General features: G+C 47.8%; 1 protein-coding gene across 2 annotated transcripts in view; it reads left to right on the forward strand.

Moving 5' to 3' along the window:
* The window catches only part of GALNT17 (polypeptide N-acetylgalactosaminyltransferase 17), a 451,648-nt gene that overhangs the window by 397,779 nt on the left and 34,506 nt on the right, over positions 1-19,363 (forward strand). Inside the window, exon 7 of one of the 2 annotated variants that reach the window (XM_014842267.3) lies at positions 16,926-17,111. In XM_014842267.3, coding sequence (XP_014697753.1) covers positions 16,926-17,111 — 186 coding nt within the window. Of the gene's footprint in view, positions 1-16,900; positions 17,112-19,363 lie in introns of both variants that reach the window. The other variant, XM_070484477.1, reaches the window with a different exon arrangement.

Genomic DNA, 19,363 nt, shown 5'->3' on the forward strand with positions numbered 1-19,363 from the left:
CAGTTGTATTGAGTTAAGACCCACCCTAATGACCTCAGGTAACGTTAATTCCCTCTTTAAAGGCTCTCTCTCTGAATACAGTCACATTCTGAGGTATTGGGAGTTAGGATTTCAACATATGAATTTGGAGGGGACCATAATTCAGCCTGTAACAGACATGATTTCTTCCTGCCCCCTGAGCACTCCTCATAGGACCCAGGGGTGGCAAGAAAATGCAGGAGCACATGGCATCTGTTGGGAATGTCAGACATGATGAATGTCAGTCACAGGATGCATTGTGCCTCAGATTCTCTGATTCTCCGGGACAAAGGCCTGAGTTGGGCTTTGAAGAAACCTCGAGCTGATGGCTCTTTAAGGTTTCAAGATCAATGCTATTCAAAGGCATTCTATCTAAGAACTATCAAAACCCAACCCCACACATCCCAGCACTTTTACAAAAGGAAATAAAAGGGATTCATTCAAGATAATACAATGTCATTCGTATGTTTTTTCTGAGCCAGAGAGTGGATAGACATACTTTCCTGAAGTTGGCTCTCTTTTTGCCAGAGCTTTCTGTGAATGGGTCATGGGCACACGTGTTCCGCCTAACGGGCTCTGTAGGAGCCAGGCTGCTAGCTGCTTACAGCAGCAGAAGTCAGCAGGTAGGAGATGACATTTTAGAATTGTTCAAATAGACCCAGGCCTAGAAGATATGCCGGACACAGTGTAAGGGGAGCAAGAACAAAGCAGTGCCAGAAAGAACTGTTAAAAAATTGAAAAGATCATTTCCCTTTATCAGCTCTGCCGCTGCCTACCATTCCAGCAATTCCTAAAACATGAAACTGGCCCCAGGCAGGGCGGAAATTAGAATGAGATGGGTCAGATCAGTGACATTTTCAATATCAAGGTACAATATCCAGCCTCCAAGGAAGCTGAGGAATGGATTGTTTTCTGGGAGAGAAACAGACATAAAATTACCAGATTGGAAGGAACTTCAGGAAAGCCACTTGCTTCAGGACATCTGAGCCATTCAAAGCATGGGATTCCTGTCTACATTTTAAAATTCTGTACACTTGGAAGAGAAAATAGGGGATGGAGAATGTCTGGGGCAAGTGACTCTGGCCAATAGGACAAACAAACCTCCCAAGCTGAGTGGCTGAACTGAGACTGTAGTAAAACCCCATTGTGGATGTTCACGGTTGGCAGGCAGCCTTCTTTGTGGTTATTCGGGGACCCTGATGTCTTCCACCTTCAACAGGTGGCTTTCAAGGTCCCCGTGCAGTGGGAAAAAGGGTAGAGAAGGCACACCGACTTCTCAGCCACATCAGGTCGTGGGTGACACGCCTCCCCGGGCCCACATGCGCTGGGGAGAACCATGTCTTACAGCACATCTAGCTGTGAGGGAGGCTGGATGTGTGGGTGCCCCAGAAGCTGTGGTGCCCACGTCGCAGCCTTTGCCTCAGAGAGTTGGCAAGCACTGGCGTTGACACTGGCAGAGGTTGGATCTTTCCCATGGGTAGTGTCATGTTTGGGTTAGGTTTGTCAGTGATAGTTATGGACCCAAATACAGCATAGCGTGGTTCTCTGGTCCTTCTGGGGACCAACACAGAAGTTGGAATTCAGTAAAAGGGACTGAAATTCGTCGTTTTCTCAGCACATGAGTGTCCCCTCCAGTTGATAGGATACTTTCTGGATCAAAGCCCTAACGTTTACATAAAACAATTGAAGAGATTGCGAAGTCTATTGATGTATCTCGGCAAGCTGCAAGCCACCAGCTGCAGGCCCAGATGCACTTAGGAGGCTCATCTCATGGTTCTGAGTTTCGTTTTGTGTCTAGACCCAAATGAACCAGGATCTGTGCCTGTCTTTCTCCTGCTTTAAATCCTCTAACATTCCTAAGAGCACTGAATGGCATGAAGGCCCCGAATTTCTGTTCTTCAGCCTCTCCTATGGTGGCAGCTTTCTAGCCCCTAAGGCCACCCAACTGGGTCCCCATAGACTGGCTCAGCCATTTTGTCTCCAAGCCCATGGGATCCATCCCCTAATGTGCCATCCTACAATGCAGAACAGCATCTCTGTCCCTTTCCTAACTTACAGCTCCTCATCAGTTTCAGAAAACTTTCGTTTCCCTGACTTCCATGGCTTCCAACCCAATTATTAGTCCAACATTTAAAAAATTAGTTGATGTTCTTAGCAGTTTATGCAAAAAGAAAAGGCTGGTATGGAATCATTAGAAGCCTTTCAGAGGAGCCTCCAGCCTTGGAGGAAGCAGTAGGTGATCCAGCTCAGGAAGGAAGGACCAGTGCAGCTCCCAGTGCATCAGCAGCCTCAGCCACAAACCTTCTCTCACTAACTGGCTGTCTGCAAGGAACTCAGTGTCTCCACTTCTTACGAGTGGAATAGGTGGTGAACTTACCTTCTGTTTAAATTTAACTTATGGTTATTTTTCTCACTCTTTTTCTTTGCCGAGCCTGGGAACTTGAGTGTGTGTTGGTTTGTCGATGTGACTCCCTGTGTGTACCAGTTCACAGGGGAAGGAAGTCAGTCACACTTCTCATCTTGGCTGTAGGAGAAAGGAGAGGGGAGCATTGAAACCTTCCTACACCTGGACAATGCTTCTTCATGATGCCCTACCACAAAGGCCAGTGTGTTTGATGATGCTGTTCCTACAGGGACATCCATATCTTCGATTTATAGAGGGTGACAGTGATGGGGAGACAGGTTGAAGGCCTAACACATGGCCCAGTTCCTCCGGCTCCTCCCAGAACTGGAGAAGAAGAGCCTAAGTGACAACTCACGTCCCCGGTTGATGCCCTCCCACCCCTGGCCCAGCAGATTGACTGCCCGCTTGGGCTCCAGGTTAGGGCAGCCAAACAGGAACAGGCGGGCTTCCTGCCAGGCCCTGGAAACACACAGCTCCTCTTTCTGTGAGTGTCTCCTCCCACACTGCCCTGTCTGCACCTCCCAGGAGGTGTCTGTGGTCACAGTCTCTGGAGAACCAGCCTCATGTCACCATGGACTTCCGAGTGGTGCTCAGAGTCCAGCTAAGTTTCTCCTAGGTAGTGTCCTTGCTCGCTGAGCCTCCATGAATGCCCCAGCACCACTTTACAGCAGCTCTACCCTAGGATATCCTCAGGCCCGACCCCTGGGTGGGGGCAAGAGGACCGAGGATCTGCCCAGCCGGGTAGGGTGGGGCCCAGCTCCCCAGAGAGCCTGCTTCCAATCACAGGTCAGCGCCACGGGTGAAGCCAAATGTCTCCAAAGGGACTCATGGGGCCCCAGTGGCGAGACCTGCTGCCCCTGCACCAGCATCAGCAGCCCTCACTCTCCCCACAGTTGTCAGGTCGTCACCTCCAGCCTCCCCTCTCGAGGGTACCACACAGAGGTCATGGTGCTGTCACTGCTCAGAACACAGCTCACTTCATGGCCACTCTTGTGGTCAGCAAATCATAGCTAACTTTTTTTTCCAGCATTTACTATGAGCTACCATCATGCTAACCAATTTCACATACATTATTCTGTTTCTTCCTTGCAACAACCCTCAGATCAGGTGCTGTCATCCACTGCTCTTCATGGTTGAGGAAACCAAACTCCGAGATGGGAGTAGGAAGGCTGCCATATGGCAGAGCCGGATTTGGGCCGAGTGCTTCAAATATAGCACTGACCTTTGTGATCTCATGCTCTACAGTTGCCACAAAAATGCTTGTGGGAAGCGTAGAGCCAGTGGGCCCTATAGAAAATTGGCACTCAGTTCTAGGTGGTGCTTTTCAGCGTCTTCCACGTCCACTTCCTCCCGTCTGCAGGGGTGGTGTGCACCCTGCCTTCTCCAGCTTTCATCACTGTGCCTCTCTCTCGACTTCCCAGCTCTCCCACTGCTCTTGGCTCTGTTTTGGCCTCGGATCCTGGTCTTGGGAGCTCCGACTTGGTGGCTTGTTGTGTGGTACTTCCCAAGCTCTGCTTTGATTGGGACATCTCCACCGATCTGGACCTTGGTGTTCACCCTCTGGATCCAAGCTTTGTGACCTTGAGTGAGGGGTTCTCACATCTCTGTCCTCAGTGGGGAGGCAGAGTGGGGCTCCCCTCCTTTTATTTAGCCCTGACCACGTTGATTTCAGTTAGGGAGCTCCGGCACTAGAGAGGCCCTTTCAGGGCCTTTGAAGCATGGTGGTGGGATAACTTTTGAAGCATGTGGACATTCCACTCTCCTTCCAGATCACTGTACATGATCTCAAAGCTCCAGCCCTTTGGGGTTAAAGACACGGAATCAAATATAATTCACTTTTCTCCTGAGGCTAAGCATAGTTTATCTATAATTGCACCCTACCAGCTCCTCTTTAATCCTAGGTAAAATGCAGACTGAATAACAGTAGAACATGGATGCATAGATAGGGGAATGAATGCAGTGTTATCACCCATCCTGCTTCTGGCTGCTTCCTCACCAAGGTTCTAAAGCGATCTTCAACAGTTTCCTGGAATTCTAATTTTAACTCTGAGGAAAGAGCAAAGACTATGAGTAGGATGCACGTCTAAATTGTCTTTATATCCCTGGCAGCATTTAGCTCTGAGCTCTGGTCTTAGTAAACATGTATATAACATTGAATTCGTGATGAAAGAAGGTAAATTATTAGAAGTTAAAGGCATCAAGCTGGGTGCTGGGAATGCAAAGAAAGATGAAATGCTTAGTACCTACTTAGCTGGAGCTGCTCTCGCAAAAGAGGGACCGTCCAAAGGAAGGAGTCTGTGAACAGGGCGGAGATGGAAGGACAGAAACAGGAGCGAGAGAAAGCAGATGTGGGGAAGTCCTAAGGGGTAGGAAAGGAAGGGGCAGAGGGAAAGAGAAGGCAAAGGAGTCGGGGAGGACAGAGCAAAGCCTGACTGAGGCTGCTTTGGGCTATTTTTCTAACATTGAAGCCCAGACCCTCTCTGACAATGACATGCTGTCAGGCTGGGGAGTAAGGCTGGGGTAAATTTTAAACTGGTGAGCATAAACCAGAAATTATTCGGTTCCCCCCAATAGTATTCCAAGTGCATAAGCAACAGCCACAAACATTACGAGAAAAGGAAAAAGCCCTCCCAACACCTCTTCCATGCTCAGTAAATCAAGCTGCTTTCAATATGCGTTTCTTTCCTCCTCCAAATAACATGTCATTGACCAAGCTTTGTCCTAATTCCTCATCTCATATTAAGAGAAATGACTTGCATCAACTGGCAATAGAATCCAGGTATCTAGGCGTTCTCGCCACTGTGGTACTTAAATTGAGGTATGTCTTCAGGTCCATATTTGTAAATCCTATTTCTAAGAAACAGTAATAAATAAAGCAGAAGATTGAAATTGAATTTTTGTAAAAGGACTTTAGGAGGAAAGCCATTATGCATCTGTCCAATTTCATGGGGTAGAATGTGCCTTTAAAGGGGGAAAAGCCAGCTCACCATCTCCAGGGTGGCAGAGGGGAGCGATGAGGAGATGGGGCACTTCTGGGAGCCCTGATTTTCAGGAGGATGAGCCATACCTCTGGGAAGTGGGTTACCAGGTAGCCCCGACAAGCATTGCCAGAATGGAAGTAACATATTAAATATTTTCTTAGCTGAAAATCTGTGTTGTTTTGAGCAGATTTTACCAGCAGACAAAAGGCTAAAATTTGCCTGCACTTGAATTACCAAATAGGGGTTATTTACATAATTTCTGTGTTGAAAGTTCCTCCTATGTTGCTTTTAAGAATGTAAATGGGTTTAAGCGGCTTCCAGAGTGACTTCATCTGGTAAGAGGAAAAATTCCTGTCCCTGGGAAGGAGTCAGGGACACTGCGGAGACGAGCCCCAGAGTGGCAGGCCTTCACTCCCTAAGAGGGGGACAAGAGAAGCCCCCAGTACAGGGCTTCTGGGTTCTGTGGGGTCAGATGCAGAGGTCAGGCCTGGAACTGAACCAGGGAGAGTGAGGATCCTGGAGCTGAAGGCCAGTGAAGCCCATTTCCTTGGGAGACGCCCAGAGGAGATGCAGGAGCCTGTGTAGCCCCAGAACGTGTTGTAATCCAGAATGTGGGGCGGGGCTGCTCACAGACCACAGGAACCCATCAGAGTGGTTACCTGAGTCTGGGCTCTTTGATTCCCCTCCTCCCAGCTTCTTTTTAACGTGCAGGCTTTTTTTCTCTTGTATTCCAAATCTACATGACAAAACAGAGAGAAAATTACGTTTTCTTCTCTCCTGAGAGATGTCAGTGAAACCCCCTGTTACTTCAGGTATGTAAGCATATGGTTGGGAAGAAAGCTTGCTGAGAATAGATTGGAGGCCTTCACAGAGGAGTTTTATTTCCTGCATCCCTTTCTGGCTGGCTGACCTGTCAACTCCCTTGGAATTCTTCTGTTGGAGTCCTGGTATCCGTCATTCTCATATGGAGAAAAGCTGGACATAATTGTGAAGGAACAGCAACAACCTGTAAAACATCGCAGGAGGAGGGAGGGTTCATGGTTACTGGGTGGCGTGGGGGCTGCAGCGCTGCCCTTGTAGGCTTGGCTGAGAGACTGGGAGGGACAGCATGGGACCCCGTGGTTGCCATGGGAGCAGTTACAGACCCTGTGGGTGTGAGGGTGGTGTAGGGGAGGAAAAATCTTTCCCTCTACCCTTCTGGGTTCTCAGCGGAGGTCCCTGTAACAAAAGACAGATTAACGAGAAAGCCAACAGCCATTGTTAACACTTCATATGTCCCTGGGAGAAACTCAGGGATGAGTAAACTCAAAGGGGTGGCTTAGCTTTGGGGCTTAAATACCATCTTCAGCAAAAACAAAGGAAGAAGACTGTGGAGGAAACAATTGTGGTAAGGGGACCAGGAAAAGCCCAGTAAACAAGGGAAAGGTTTCTCATCAGATTTAAGTCAGTGCCTCCTCCTTAGATAAGAGTCTCCAGTGATTTAGAGTCATCCTTCTCTTCCTGACACAGAGGGAGAGACACCCTTACAAGCAGAGATTTCCTTTATAAGTATAAATTTACCTTAGAAAAGGGGAACTTCTACTTTGTCAGAGCTTCTCTTGTGTCTACTGTTTCTCAAAATAATTCTCATGCCAAAAAGGCATATTTTTGGGTGACATATTCTGGTCTCATACAGTTATATTTTGGGGTGCCATGTTCTGGTCCCCCACAGTGGCCATGCCTGGGGCCTGAGCAGGGAGAGGCAGGACAGGGAGCCCAGGAGTATATCTGAGGGATAGTGTTGGCCAGGACGGTGACGGGCAGAGTCCACACACGCACTTCAGGCACAGGCCTGGACGTCTGAGGGGAGACTATTAGGCTTGACAAGCCAGTGCGTTCATCGGCATGCTAGTCCTGCCAACATATTTAGTGCTTGATCAGGAAGAAACCTTCTAGAAACTTAATCCAGCCTGTCTTCTCCTCAGGCGGTGCTGGGAGCATACAGAGACAAGGGGTAGGACATCTAGCACCAGATCCTTGGGGTAACGAGAATGATGATGCATCTAGCCTCATTTAAACCTCCCAACAACCATGAGAGGTCAAGGCTGTTATTATTCTTCACTGCACAGGTGAGGACGTGGGACACAGAGAGGCCAAGTTGCCCAAGGTCAGCTAATAAACAGTGGAGCCAGGGCTGGAAGCAGGCAGTCTGGAGCCTGAGTCCAAGACTGGGAACCTCATCACTGGGCTACCTTTGAAGGGCTGGAGGACACTGTGGTGTCCCAACGTTTTTACATCCACGAAGTCAAGTGGCCCTCATTAACAGCTCTGTGATATAGGCAAGTGGGCAATACGATTCCATCTTACAGGTGAAGAAGAGTTGAGGCCTGGGAGAGAGGGGGAAAGGGATTTGCTTAACGTCACACAGCTGGACCTTGGAGGGGGCAGAGCAAGAATATCAGCCTCTGCTGCACGGTGCTTCAGTGCATGCCTAGAAGCTGCCTGTGGTAGAGGGTGCACATGGGAAACGCAAGGCACGCTGGAGGTTTGATTCAGAGGTAAACCAGTGGTCTAGACAGCATGCCTGGATTTATTAGTTGGATTCCTGGCAGAATCAAGATGAATCCTCAAGAAAGTCAACCCTAGGGTGGGCGGCCTGAGCAAGCTGGTGTCCTCCATTAGCAAAGCCCCCTGGGCCTGCAGCCAGGGACTGTGGTCTGTGGTGCAGAGAATCGCAGAGTCCAAACACCAGAGCTGAAAGAAGCATCAGAGACAGCTTCCCCCTCATTTATAGATGAGAAAACTGGGGTTCCTGGGGGAGAATGGACATGCCCAAGTTCTGGGAGAAATGGAGCCTGTGGTCTTCCCTCACTAGAGAGTAAAATGGTTGATTCCTCCTTCGCCATCTCTCAGCTCCTGCTAGTGGACGCCTGGGTCCAGGGTGGGCTGGGCCGGTGACACTGCGGGGTGGATTGGAATCACCATCGGGGGGCAGAGCAACAGTCTTCCCAGAAGCATGGGGGTGGTTCTGGGTTTATGGGAGGAGAAGTTGGAGAGGCTTCGACCTTCCTGGTATTGATCCTGTAATAAAGGCCCTTGGTCGATCTGGTTTTCCATTCTCTGCCTGTCATGTTGTATCTTCTCTACTACTTACATTCTTTTTATTATTTTTTTCTTCCTTCCCTCTGTCCTGTGCCCCCTTTCCAGACACATTCTATGCATTTGCCCTCTAGCCCCCCTCCACTCATTAATGCATTCACGTGTTCATTCATTCATTGAACAAGTATTTATCCAGTGCTTGCAGCGCTGGGCAGTGGGGGCACATGAAGACGTGGATCCTGCCCTCTTTGAGCTAACAGCCTAGTGAAGAAGAGAGAAAGTAAGACTGTCACACACCCATGGGGCTGGCATGCTCACAAAATCCCAACTGTGATAAATGCTACACAAGCATGTAATAGGGGGCTCCAACGATGTGGGGCTTCCCTGAGGAAGCTATGATTGAGCTGAAGGCTGAATTGAGAGGAGGCATTAACTAGGAGCAGAAGGGAGGAGTGTCCCAGGCAGGGGGACAGCAAAGGCTCAGGCTGGAAGGAGTGTGGCACATGGAAGCAGAGAGAGAACGATTGTTGGGGGGAACTGCAGAGATGATGCCGGTGGGGCAAGGCAACACAAGTCCTCAAAGGCCACAGTAAAGTTTTGGACTTCAATCTCAGAGCAGTGGGAGCCAGTGAATTGTTCAGGTGCACGGCACGATCAGATCACAGTCCTCCGGCTGCTGAGTGGAGGTCAGATGGTTGGAGCTGTGGGGAGGTGGTTGCTATGGTCCACCCAGGGTGGTGGCAGCTTGGAGTGATGGTGGAGGAGGAGGTGGTCTGCTGGTCATGGCGGGTGTGAAGGGAAGTGAGTAGAGTTGAGCCAGAGTTGAGAGACACCATCTGCAGGACTTGGTGACGGATTGACCAGTGCTGGGGAGTGGAGAGCTGAGAATGGCACCTGGGTTTCCTTCTGGCTCCTGCAGCTTCCTGCTTAATCTGAAAGATGGGGGCATGGGCAGAGAAGGCTCTGGGCCCCCTCCTGTAACAGCATCTGGGCCTCTTTCCAGAGAGTGCTGCCCCCAGGTGGTGCCTAGCGCATCTTGGGAAAAGTGACTTTCACGTAATCGTGGTGCTCACTGTTCACCATCTAATGACACAGTTGAAAATTTCTCACCAGATTATTTTGGCCCCAAACCTACTCATTCCTGAACAATACTTCTTGCTGCTTTTGAGAAAGAGCTGGCCTCTAAAAATGGTGGCATAAGAGTAGACCTTGAATATTTGAATTCTTGCAGTGGTTTACAAAGCGGGCCACAGTTGGGGTATGAGAGGAACATAGTACTGCTTCTGTTTTCATATCACTTTAAATTTATATATATATGTAAATTTATCATGCATAAAATGTATTAGTACAGCAGCAGGTCCATATAATTTAAAATGGATGAAGTAAACATATTGGCGGGTATGCTTTAATTTTTTTCTCAGATGAGAATGTCTATCAAAAATGTTTAGAGGCCACAGCCTACAAGAACAGCTAATATAATCAAATCAGTCATGTTGGCCTTGGTTCCTGGCATCCTCCAGGTCTCCTCGCCTCCTCCATGGCTCCTCACCTCCACCGAGGCAGTGGCTTCAAGCTCCCGCACTTTCTTCCCTTCCCCATCAGGCTCCTTGGTGACAGAGGCAGTGGGGAGAGTGTGATCTCGTCAGTACCCGGCACGTTAGATCCCCACACCTCTTCCCAGCACCCCTAGAAATATACTGGGATGTCTTGGCTTTGGCCAGGCGCATCCTAACTTCTTTCAGCCTCAGTCATAAAACCATAGCCTCAGAAAAGATGTTAAATGCCTTTAAGGCCAGTGGTTCCTGAACCTGGCTACACATCACAATCACGTGGGAGAACTTCTTAAACACTCAGTGGCACCTCAGCTTCAACTCCGGAGAATGTGCTTCCTAGGTCTGGGGTGGGATCCAGGCATTTGTAATTTGAAGTGCTCCCGTGGTGATTCAGAGGCACAGCCAGAGCTGAAGATCAGTGACCAAAGCCAGTTTCTCATCCTGCCCTTGAAGGAAAGATTTGAGACTTCTGCTGGGAAAATATGAGGACATTCAGTGATCCAGTAATTCTGGAAATGCCAACTTTTGCCCAGTTTGATGACATACTTTCCACAATTTTTAAGACTCCAAAGAGTTAGTGCAATATTTGTTAAATGATGTGAGTTGAATGAATGATGGAATGATGCCGTTGAAGACTCTCTCTCTAGAGTGATGGTGGAGAAATCATTCCCAGGCATTGACATCCTTCTGCCATAGTGTCCTCTTCTTCCAGGGCATCAACTGTCCTGAAGCAGAAGGGATGTGTCCTGCCTAAGACTTCTTGGCACCTGAAGTCTTGTGGTACCTCCAGAGGCCTGGGTAGGTTCTAGCAGGCTTTCTGGCCCAGAATGATGCTACTGTATATCCAGCTGCACAAGCAAGAAACCTAGGAGCCTTTCTTGACCCTTCTTCTCCCTCCCTGCCATATCCAATCCGTTACTGATGATTTTGCCTACTAAAAACCCTCAAATCTGTCCACATCTCTGTTTCTCCTCTGCTTCCCTGGCCAAAGGTACCATTTCTCTGCTGGTGAAAGTAAGACCCTCCCATTTTCCCCATCCCCCCTCTACTTGCTGCCCGTCTGTTCCCCACACTTCAGCCAAAATGATCTTTTCAAACCAAAATCTTCCAGTGGCTTCTCCTTTAGAACAAAGACCAATTTCCTTGACCTATGGGCCTATGGGCCCTGCTGGTGTAAACCCTACCTGCCCCTCCATCTTCGTTTCACACTACTTTCCTCCCTTCCACCCCTGGTCTCTGAGTCCACTTTCTGAGTTCCACCCTCATGGAACTTTCAGTTCCTTGAATATTCCATGTGTGTCAGTTAAGTTTGGGTAAGCCTAAATTTAATGACTTAGAGTAACAATTGACCTGCTCAGGATTCTGGAGTTTGGCAGTAGGGCTGGGTCAGATGGGTGGTTCTGCTCTCTGTGGCATTGGTGGGGCTCACTCATACTTGGCAGTCAGTCGGTGGATTGGCTAGGATGTAGCTGGTCCTGCCTGGCCTCGCTCACAAGCCTGGGGCCTCAGTCGGGACGACTGGAGTGGCTGGACCTCCCCCGCCCCATGGTCCTTCATCCTCAGCTTCTTCACAGTGTAGTGGACTGAGGATTCCAAGAGGGAGAAAGTGGAAGCTGCAAAGCCTCCTAGGGCCTGACCTTGGACAGTGCAAAACCTCCCTTCTACTGCATTCTCTTAGTCAGTGCAAGTCATAGGACCAGCCCAGATCTGAGAGGAGGGAGAATAGATCCAACCTTTCGATCAGATGAGCAAAAAGGTCACATTGCAAAGAAACATAGGGAGAATCATTGCTGTCATCTTGGAACACAGTTCACTGCACCACGCGCCCTCCTACACAAGGTCATTACAGCTGTGCTGGCTGCCTCTGTGCCTGGGGCTCTTACCACCTTCTCTACTTCTTTAACTAAGTTAGCTCAGTCTAGCCCTTCAAATTTCACCCTAAGTGTCCCACCTCAGAGATGCTTTCTCTGAGCCCATTGGCCACATCCCTTTGTTGAATGCTGGTTTCTCTACTGCTGCATTGCTTTCCTTCACGGAAATTAGCTCCATTTCTGATAGTGTATGTCTGCCTGTGATTATGTAATTAATGTGTCTCCCTTGCAAGATCATCAACTTTGTGAGAGCAAGGCCTTGTGTGTTGACACTCCCCATTTCATTCTCATGCTGGGAAGTAGGCCCTGAAAGGATGTTTTCTGGATAAATAAATAAATAAATAAATGAACACCTGTTTCTGGAGTCACCTCACCTCCTGGTGGCCCATCACCATTTATACATGGCCACCTCTTCACTCCCCAGCAGAGGGTCACCAAGAGCCATGCCCCGGTGGAGGCAGGCCCATGTGGAGAACAGATCCTCAGGACCCTTCCTTGGGATCAGCTGTACTTGGGACACATGTAGTTAGTCCTCCTGTCCAGCAGAAAGATAAACTGGATCACTCCCTGTTAAGGGAGCTTCCCTGTTGCTTTTGTGCCTCTTGGGTAGGGTCGGAGGCTGGGTGAATACCAGCCCTTTCTGGAATACCCCTCAGTAGCTGCCTTAGCTAACCTGGTGGTTTGTTTCTAAGGCTTTCAGTCCACTCTCTTGAATCTCTTCACTTCTGCTCTCTAGGTTGTCATTTGACCATGGACAGACTTCACATCAACTCATCAGCATTTAGGGCCAGCCCGTGAGCTCTGCTGTGACCTCCCCAGCCAACTCAGAGCAGAGCTTCCTGGATGTCGAGAATCGTTTGACTCGTGGCCTCCTTCCAATACCCCTTGCAGTGCCACACTGCCAGATCACTCACTTTGTGCAGCAGGAGGCTTTGACCCCACCCTTGAAGGTGTTGTTGGTGCCACCTCAGATCCACTGAGCTTCCTTGGGCCATATGCTCACATGCTGCTCTAGCCGCAGAACACCCTCCACTGTTCCCCTCACTCAGCCTGGCTACAGGGCGAGTCAGAGGCACCAGCCAGGAACCCTGAGTAGAAGCAAGCTGCGGCTGAGGAAGAGCTGGAGAGCCCATGGGCTACAAGTCAACTCCCCCTGACTAGGAGGGGTCCGAGCTACAGTGCCCACCAAGCTGGCCTGTTGGTATGGCATGTGGTTACAGTTGTGGTTCTGGTTCCCCTACTTACTGACTGTGGATTACAAATAACTTACCTCTGAGGCCCTCAGTTTCCTCTTCTATGAGGATTTCATGAGGTAGTTGGTGTTTGGTTCTGGTTATAATGATTTGGCTGGTCCTGGGGTCTGGAGCAAGCAGAGTGGGGACACTCACCTCTCTGAAGGGAGGGGTATATGGAAGGTGGAGGCAGGGGAAGGGTTGGGCAGAGAGGAGCTCTCAGGACCTGCTCTGGGGCTGAGGCTGCCCCTCAGAGCCCAACAGACTAAGCTCAGTTTGCCTCCTACAGCCCAAGGTATTTGTGTGTCTTTCTTTCTTTCTATCTTCCTTCCTTCCTCCCTCCCTCCTTCCCTCCCCTCCCTTCCCTTCTCTTCTTTTTTTCCTCTTTCTTTCTTCCCTTTCTTCCTTTCTTTCCCTTCTTCCCTTCTTTCTTTGTGTTTTTGTTAGCTTTGAATTGCCTCCTCTGCCTGATATTTCCAGAGTGCTTTGCAGCTTGAGTGTTCTAGTGATGTCATTTCTGATCTTGCACAAGATATGCTGCTGCTGGTTGCTCACGCTGCTTATAACCCTAAATCCAGTCTGAATAACTGGAGGTGACAGGCTGAGGTGTAGACCTATGCTGGGCAGGCATGGGATGGGAACAGCAATATGCTCCAGGCAGAGGGGGTCTATGATGTTGTTATAGGCATCCGGCCCAGCACTGACCCTGGTGCTCACTCTAGGTTTGCTGGGCCCTGCAGAGGGTTATACCCTGCAAGATGCCCAACAGTCTGAGAGGCCATTGCCCCTTCCCAGACTGTCTAGGACAAGCTGAGTGGCTCTGAGTTGCTGCCTACTGAGTGTGCCAATTGATATCCACATAGCAGAGTCCAGAACAGGAATCCTGTGTCCTTGCCATACAGGATGGACGTGCTGCACCGCCTGCTGCCCAGACTGTGCACCATCTCCCTGCCCTTGGTAAAAAGGCTTGGGATCTGACAGAGGGTCCAACCTGCCTCCTCGGCCCCCTCGCCCCACTCCTAACAGCTAATACCACTTGACCCCTCTCCTTAGCCTAGTTGCACCCCAGGCTTTCAAACAATCCTGACCTTGGTCTGGACTGCTTACAGAGGCTTGGCACAGAGGCAGCTTGGCTGCGGATTCTGTTCCCACCTGGCACCTCCATTCTCGTGACTGGATTTCTGGCTTTTGCTGAGGCCCCTCATACATCTGCATCTGCGATCCCTGCTGGCACTGGTCCTCACAGAGCTCTGCTTTGCTTTCATCAGTCCTCCTGAGCCTCCCCGTACTGGAATCCATCCCTTGAACCTTCTTTTCCCCATTTCTCTGTGCATTTATTTATCTATTTATTTTTGTCACAGATTTGTTGAGATACTCACATACCGTTAGAATTCATCCATTTAAAGCGTACAACTCAATGGTTTCTAGTGTGTTCAGAGAGTTGTTCGGTGATCGCCACAATCAACATTTGAGCATTTTCATCACCCTAAAAGGAAATTCCATACCCACTAGCAGTCACTCTACCTTCCTCTGACCCCTCCCAGCCCTAGGCAACCATAACTTTACTTTCTGTCTCTATGGATTTTCTTATACTGGACATTTTATGTAAATGGAATCATACAATATATGGTCCATTGTGACTGGCCTCTTTCACTTAACATGTTTTCAAGATTCAACCATGTTGTAGCATGTATCAAGATTTCATTTATTTTTATTGCTAAATAATATACCATTGTATGGATATACCACATTTTGTTTATCCATTCATCAGTTGATAGACATTTGCCTAATTCTAGGTCATGAAAATTTACCCTTATTTTTTCTTCTAAGAGTTCTATAGTTTTAGCTCTTACATTTATATCTTTGATCCATTTCCAGCTAATTTTCGTATATGTTGTGTAGTAGGGGTCCAAATGCATTCTTTTGCATATGGCCCCAGCACAATTTGTTGAAAAGACTATTCTTTCCTCCAATGAATTATCTTAGCACTCTTGTTGAAAGTCAATTAACCGTAAATATGAGGGTTCATTTCTGGACCTGTTGATCTGTATATCTATCCTTATGCCAGCACCACACTGTCTTGATTATGGTAGGTTTGTGGTAAGTTTTGAAATCGGAAGTGGAAATCCTCCAATTTTGTTCTTTTCAAGGTTATTTTGGGTCTCTTGTATTTCCATATGAATCCTAGGATCAGTTTGTTAGTTTCTGCAAAGAAGCCATTTGGGGTTTTGATGAGGATTGTGCTGAATCTTTAGATCAGTTTGGGGAGTATTGCCTTCTTTACAATGTTAAGTCTTCTAGTCCATAAACATGGGATGTCTTTCCATTTGTTCCCTGAATCTTGAAACTGTCCAAGATTTCAATGTCACGTGCCTGTGGAATTCTGTGTCTTTGTGTATTGCCCACCCTGTGGACCCAGCCACCTTGTGTTACCCTGTAAGCTTACTTGCTTCTATTTCCCACAGGCCTCTCGCCAAAGTTGGCCTCCCTGACTTGGCTTCCTTCCACTGCCAGCAGTTGGATCTGCCCCAGCCCTTGGGGACACCTAGTTGTCAGGTCCTAGATCAAACTAGTCTGGACCCACCCCCCACCCCCAATCTCTTAGCTCACATTCTCCTCCTTGAATAAACAAGAAAAGTGAAGATTCTTAGTTATGGGGAGAACTTTCCATCTGTATCATTTCCCTGTGGTGTAGCCAGAGTTTGGAAATAGAAACAGAAGATCACACATTTAACATGCATTTTGCCACCAAATTCAATCAATAAAGGCCCAGAGGAGATGTGCAAACCCTCCAGAGTGTCCCGGTATCCTCGAGGTGGGGGTTTCTGGGTAACTAAAGGTAGAATGGCTTGAAGTGACCCAGGCTGGGATGACCCTGCATTGTCTGTTCCGGCCTGAGTCAGCTCACTTGCACACTCTCATTTATAGAGAGTACACAGGACCCTCAGAGTAGACAAGTCACAAAGTCCCCTGAAACTTCTCTGTGTTTTCTTCCTCTTCTCCCTGCTGGTACCATGAAGTTCATTTCCACAAATTAGTCCTTCTTGACAATCAGAAATGCTTTTGTGTGTGTGAGAGAGACTGAGAGAAGTTGGATGGTCCAGCTTTCCCCTCAGAGCAGGGCCTTTTGAGCCTGGGTGCCTGCCATGCCCACGCAGAGGATGGCAAGTGTCACTTCTTTGGGCTTTTGCATCTTTCAAAGGCAACTATCATTTCAGCCTTCCACCTGAATATTCCAGCAACAAGTGACACCTGCATATGATAACATTGGGGTAGATGCTTGCAGAAGGCTGAGCATCTGTGTTCTTAGGACTCCAAAATAGAGCATATTCACAATGCAGAACTAGACTATTGTACACTTTGTGCTGATATGAATAAAGATGGTCTGTTTTTCAGTTTGAATTTTCCATTCTAGTTCTACAGGGCACAGATTCAGCCAGATGTGAAAGAAAGCCTTCATGGATGGCAATTGTGCACTATTGAGAAAATTAAGAAAACCCGTGTGTCACCAGAGACAGCTTAGGTCTATGGGCTTCCCTTACCCAGAGCTGTATTTTAATATCCTCAACTCTTGTATCTATAAAAACTCCCCCAAACCTCTTTTCTCCCTGTTTAGGTTAGGCAATGCTGCAGTAACAAACCAACCCTGAAATCTCAGTGGCTTTACATATTAAAATGTATTTCTCACTCATGCTAGGTCTCCTGAACCGTTGCTTTTGGGCCTAGGGGAGGGGACAGTGGCCTCTGGGAATTTTTCTTTCAGACTGATGAAGTCCTTGCACCTCCAGGTGTGGCTGTGTGGGGGCAGCATGGAGGTCCTGCCTTGCTCACGGGTGGCCCACATCGAGCGCAAGAAGAAGCCGTACAACAGCAACATCGGCTTCTACACCAAGAGGAATGCTCTCCGGGTTGCTGAGGTCTGGATGGACGATTACAAGTCTCATGTGTACATAGCGTGGAACCTGCCGCTGGAGGTAGGGCCAGCAGCCCTCCCCTGTCACCTAGAACAGTGATCTTTATGTTTGACGGGTGACTAATCACTTTAGTAAGATGATGGTTCCTCCCCAGAAAAATGCTTGTGCTTGCGAAATTATGAATGCATTTGAGGGGGTTCATAGACCAACCTTCAAGTTTTAGAACTCCTGCTTTACACGGCATCTGGCATAGCAGAAGTCTCTAAAGCCATTTACAAAGATTAAAAGGGTCTTAATGTGTTAATCCCAGTCTTGTTATATTAATCCAGATGTCCTGCTCTGGACCATACATTGTGTTCAGAATATTCTTGCCCAAGGTTTTAGCACCAAACCCCATCATGTGCTCTCACTGTATACCCTTCTGTGGAGCTCCAGCTGTCCCATGACATATGCCCTTACTGTATGCAGAATCCCGTGTTTCCGTGGCTCTTCATGTCTCCTCCATATTCTGCCCAGCACATAGCCTAGGAAAATTCCCATTTTACTGCAGCCCCATAGGAGTGTTGCACAGTGTTATGCACCCGCTTGGTTGGAATCCCAGCTCTGCCACTTACTAGTTATGTGATCTTGAACAAATCCACTTATTGCCTCTGTACCTTCGCTTCCTCAGCTATAAAATGGAGATAATAGTTGGTCCTTCTTCCTAGGGCAATTGTGAGAACTAAATGTAAAGTACTAAATCTAAGTACTAAAGTACTAATCTAAGTACATGTGATACACTTAGAGCAGTGCCTGGCACAGGATATGTACTTGGGAATGTTGGCAAGAGTTGTTCATCATTCACAGCACAGCAGGGTCACCTGCACCATCAGCCAGAGCTGAGTTTGTCTCCTCCTCCAGAGCATGTATAGGTGTCCAAGTCATGCCCTGAGAGAGTCACCTGGAATGGTTCTCACTGAGAAATGGCAGCCCCTTCGTTTCAGGAGGCTAGAGCCCAGCAGCAGACATGCAGTTGAATATGTGCAAGGTTTGTGGATAGAGAGGATAAAAGTGAAGAATTTATATCATTGTTGCTACAATTATTGAAATACATTCTAAAGCATTGAAAACCCCCTAATGGCCATATAGCACTGTATAGCTGTTAAACTCTAAATGATTTTACACATTGTTATTCTGTAAAGATAGAGAATGTTTGTTGAACCCTTGCTACATCCCAGACATTCAGTAAGCTCCTCATTTGCAGTATCTCCTTTGGCCATCATAACAATGTCATGACCTAGAACCATCTGCCTTGGTTTCCTCATCTGTAAAATGGGGATTATTAACATTTACTTCCTAGGACTCCCATAAAGATAAAAATGAGACTTAGAACAGAGCATAAGAAATGTTAAGTGCTCAATAAATGCTAACTTGATACGCACCTATTATGATGTCCATTTCACAGATGAGTAAACTGAAGCTCTGGGAGATTAAAAGTGACTTGCTTACGGTCCTACAGCCAGCACGTGGCAGGGCAGGGCTGTGAACTCACATCTTCATTCAACTCTACCCACAGCCCTGCCAACTACTGTTATCATTCCTGTTCTGCAGATGAGGAGTTGTGCCCCAGAATGGTGGTGACTTACTCAGTAGTAAGAACTCAGGCCTGCTGACTCTACCCCAGTGCTTTCTCCATCATTACAAACAGCCTCTGGTCCCCAATGCCAGCAGCACCCTACCATCCTTTTCAAAAATGACCATTCTCATTAATCATGCTAAGTACATTAAAACACAGAGTTAAATATTGCTGCCCAGGTTTCCCTTTGAATTTTAATAAGTTTGACATTTAAGGAGACTTTCCTTTAAAATCACTGTGTGTCTGCTAAGGAAGAAATCTTAATGAAATTATTTGAACTCTTCCCAGCCCCCAAGATGCTGCTTGGCTCCCCGCCGATGTGAAGAGAGCATCCGGTCTCCCCTGGTTTGTAGCCATCTTGTGGCTGAGTCTGAGGAGTCATATTTCAGCTACTTTATTTTCCCCTGTCAGCACACAGCAGCCCATTACAGGTTCATTTCTGTAAAAGCAGAGTGAATTATTCATTAGAACATCATTACAAGCTTTGCAATGGAAAATTATTTTCTCTTCTGCATATAATGAACTTCACAAAGAGCCAACAAAGGGGGAAATTACACGTGTATAGAAAAGAAAGACAGGAAGTGGTTATAGGCTTGTATTTTCTTGTCTTAATCAAATAATTCCTTTAATAATTGGCTCTGATAGTCACTGAGGAAATGTGAGAGACAGAACTGGGGACATAGGTTGTCAACATCAG

The sequence above is a fragment of the Equus asinus genome, chromosome 14, assembly GCF_041296235.1.
Source record: "Equus asinus isolate D_3611 breed Donkey chromosome 14, EquAss-T2T_v2, whole genome shotgun sequence".
Classification (NCBI taxonomy): Eukaryota; Metazoa; Chordata; class Mammalia; order Perissodactyla; family Equidae; genus Equus; species Equus asinus.